Source organism: Lathyrus oleraceus, unplaced genomic scaffold (genome assembly GCF_024323335.1).
Source record: "Lathyrus oleraceus cultivar Zhongwan6 unplaced genomic scaffold, CAAS_Psat_ZW6_1.0 chrUn0814, whole genome shotgun sequence".
NCBI classification, from domain to species: domain Eukaryota; kingdom Viridiplantae; phylum Streptophyta; class Magnoliopsida; order Fabales; family Fabaceae; genus Lathyrus; species Lathyrus oleraceus.
The window spans coordinates 4,895-9,055 of NW_026113205.1; the positions used below are offsets into that span (position 1 = coordinate 4,895).

The 4,161-nt window shown below is 23.2% G+C and overlaps 1 protein-coding gene across 1 annotated transcript; it reads right to left on the minus strand.

Annotated features, from left to right (window-relative positions):
- Nucleotides 1–2,415: 2,415 nt before the first annotated feature.
- LOC127115013 (non-specific lipid-transfer protein 1-like) lies at nt 2,416–3,008 on the minus strand. The gene is made up of 2 exons (XM_051046699.1): nt 2,653–3,008; nt 2,416–2,425 (listed from the first exon to the last, which is right to left on the minus strand). Exons 1-2 carry the CDS (start codon nt 3,006–3,008, stop codon nt 2,416–2,418), a joined length of 366 nt encoding a protein of 121 aa, XP_050902656.1.
- Between the last annotated feature and the right edge of the window lie 1,153 nt (nt 3,009–4,161).

The window sequence follows — 4,161 nt, forward strand, 5'->3', positions numbered from 1 at the left end:
TTATTCAAATTATCTAGTCGATATTTCTTTATAGTAAATTTAATCGAGCTTGCATTGTAATGTATTTTCAATTTTATTTTTCTTAAGTCTTATTTTTATTTTATAATAAAATTATAATATACAGTTTGTTAAAAATAATGTAAAAGGTTTGAAAACTAATCGTTTTTAAATGGAAATTAAATTATTGATTGATATTGTAACCATTTCCTATTTAAGATCTTTAACTGATTAATGATTAGTTTGTAAAGGATAGGTTTTACAAAAATATATTATATGATTCAAAAATTTATTACTTTTTGTAGGAATATTATTTGTATGAAAAATTAAGAAATTTAAAATAAATACAAAATCAATATCATGGAATGATAATAAAAATGAAAATAGAAAAATATATTAAAGTTTCAATAAATTCATCATGCAAAAATAGGTTATCTACCTTTCAAAAAAATCAATTTAACACTCATATGAAATTATTTGAATTAAAATAATGAATCACGATTTAAAAAAATAAAATATATAGATGGTTGAAACATATTTATTTAATAATTTATTTGATAATTTTTTGTATAAAAGAACAAGTTATTATCTTTTTTCAGTAAAATATTTAAAATTAGAAAATTTATTATAAGTTAACATACAAAAAAATATTTAAAGTAATGTAACAAACATATTTATGATTAATATTATTTTATCTTGTTTTATTTTAAGCACTGTTTAGAATTCATGTGATAATCAAGACACACATTGTTCGTATTTCATGACCAACAACCCAAATCTTTTAAATAAAATTAAAATTAAAACGCTCTAATTAGTTTCATATATGTGTATATACTACTTTTTAATACTAAGTGTTTTAAATGGTATAAGAATACATGCAATAACATTGTAGAAATATTTTTTTTCATAATCTTCTCGTTAAGTCGTGTGAAACTATTGAAGTGGTTATATTTATAATATTTAACTCTTGATAACATCTACACCATTGTTGTTTAGAGGTATAAACTTAATCTCATTAAAAAAAATCATGTTGTATTATAAAATAATTTATGATTTTTTAATCATAAACAAGGTAGTCGGGAGGGAAATCGGGTGAGAATGATATTGTGGAAAATATTTATATTTGATATATCACAAAAAAGTCAAAACAACATGACTAAAATGATGGAGGGATAAGTTAAATAAGACTCACTTAGACTTGAGATCAGTAACAAATTTTTGATTAAAAACAAAAAAATGGTTATCGATATGATTGGAGAAGTTAAGAGTGGTTCAATTTTTTTATGATGATTGTTCAAAAACAGATCTTAAAGAACTATGTAGATCTAAATCTTACCATTCATAAAACATATATAAACATAGAAAATATAATTCCCTGTTGTAGGATTTACTGGACACCTTCTATTTAACTGTTGAAGATAATATTATTAAAAATTCCATCAAAAGATATTCTAAGATGCAAAAATAATAATATATATATTATAAAATATATTTGAAAATGTAGTCAACTAGGATGATAAGATGTAGAGTGGAAAACTTCAAAAAACTAATTATATTTTAATTTTAAGTCAAAAACATCAAGCTAGTGATGGTGGAATCCTTCGCATAAAAGTTAATAATGAATAGTGCGTATTGGTAAATATTTGGACTACAATAATATGTCGTTGATAATACTAATTTTAAACGTAGTTCTAACCGGATGTACAAATTTATTTTGCTAGGTTTGGTTTATGTCCTACAAGATTTCTCATAAAATATAGATATATAATAATATCCTTTATTTAAAATAAATTGATTCAATATAAAAAAAAATAGGTTTGAATTAAGGGAAAATAAACACGAAAATAATCTTATAGATGAATTCAAAGGTAATTGTATTAAATTTAAATGGTTTAAACAGTTTCACAAATATAATTGATTAACAATGTAAATTATCATTGCACAAATATTATACACAAACAATATCTTTTTATTAAGTTTCTATCATTTAGTTCTTTTATCTACAAAAATATATGTTCGTAGTTTAAATTTATTTTATTAGTTTTTTATTTGGTTGAGTCTTTTTAACACGTATTTAAATGAGACTTTGTTAACAAGTTTTATAATTTAATTTCTAGAATAACTTAAAAAGCTTAAAATTGTAGTGCTAGTATATGACCTATTAGACCATAAATGTGGATGTATGAGTTTTAACAATTAACACTATTTTTTAATCTTTTCTAATTATTAGGTGTGTTGGACAATAGCCAAAAAGAAGAAGAGAATAACTAAATCAAAATAATTTTAAAAAATACATTACGAGAGTGACAACTTCAACTTAAGTAAAAAGAGAAAATACATATACTAATGGAATTAAGAATTTCTTAATACAATTATTTTATATATCTTTGCGATAAACACCGTCCCCGTGAAATAGATTTATTGAACCCTGCACAAAAAACAAATAATGGTTATAAAATTATTTAAATATTCAATCAAATAATACTATGCATCGTTGATTTCATGGAGGAGACGTATGTTTTAGGCGATAAGGACGTAAACATTTTCATTTATTTTAATTTAAAAAATAAAAATATTTACCTCAAACATTAAACTCTTATAAAAAATATGCATCTCATATTTTTATATCAAGTATTATGAAGAAATATTACTTACGTGTTGCAATCAATGCTAGGATCAAAAGGAACCGATAGAGTAATGTTACAAAGTTGTGGTAGTTGTTTTGATTTGTCAGGTTTAACTCCAAATCTCGATGCTGCGGGTTTGAGACAATTGCAAACATCCCTTCGAATCGGGGTGGTGTTGGCCTTTTGATTTAAAGTATTTGCTCCATCACAACAGTTTTTAGGTGGTGTAGCACCTCCAGTTCCTTGCAAAAAGGGAAGACATGGCAACAAGGACAAAAGAGCCTCGGGGCATGTAATGTCGTCAATTTGACGTGCTTCAAATTTTGATACCATCATTCCTAGAACCATCACAACCATGAAAAGAGAAACATATTTCTTCTCCATCATCATAATTTTAATATGTGTATGCTTATAATTTTTATGTAGAATGTGTTAATGATTTATCTCCGCAGTATGCCTTAATTTATAGGCATGGTACTATATCATTGTATTGTAATTTGTTAGGGGCTTCTTTGTTTCTATGTTGGTTTATTAAAGTAACGATTAATTAGTAATTTATTATTTCATTTATCTTTTTATTTGTATAATAGGAATAATTATGAACTTTTATATGCAATAATCACTAAATGTACAAAATTAGTATAATCTTTAAGATATTTAATTCTAACTATTAAGTATTTTAATAATATATTTGATTCACAAATCTTGTCAAAGTTTTATTTTTATACTCTCCCTTGTGTTGCACATGATCGGAACTCTAATTTAAAATTATTAGATCAGTGAAAATTAATAGACAATTCTGAAAAGGTTTATAAGAATTCAAACAAGAAAAGTAACAAAATAATTTAAAGCAATTAAAACTCAATAGGATTAAAATTATAAATTATTGCATCTTTATAATTTAAAATAAGAGATGAGAAAATTTATAACAATAATAGTCAAACTATTAACCATTTTACTATTATACCAAATGTTATTTTACTTTTTGATTAATGAGTACCAAATTATAGCTCTTATCAATAAGCAAGTACATCTTTAAATATTTAATCAAAACTAAGTACTTCAAAAGTAGATTTCTATTTTTTAACAGTGAAAGAAACAAAAATGGTTATAATTAATCTTTTGATATAAACCTTAATGGAGAGTAAAATAATGATCATAATTTATTTTATTTATGGGTATTTAATTTTTATTTTTGTTGAAAAAGCTTACTGCTTTAACCTAGAGATACTCATTTAAATTTCTTCATATTGGATTTCATATGACCATTAATTTTATCTTAATTAATAAAATTTTCTACCTTTTGTCGATTTTATAAGAGTATGTAAATTTATTTTCGATCTTACTCATTGAAAAAAATGTTTATATCCAAGATTCAACACATGATTTACATGACCGTGGTTTACTTTCGTTGTTTTATTCAAATTATCTAGTCGATATTTCTTTATAGTAAATTTAATCGAGCTTGCATTGTAATGTATTTTCAATTTTATTTTTTCTTAAGTCTTATTTTTATTTTATAATAAAATTATAATAT

Bases quoted from the DNA above. Each gene is read 5' to 3' on its own strand.
- LOC127115013 (XM_051046699.1), bottom strand. From the start codon at position 3,008: ATGGAGAAGAAATATGTTTCTCTTTTCATGGTTGTGATGGTTCTAGGA.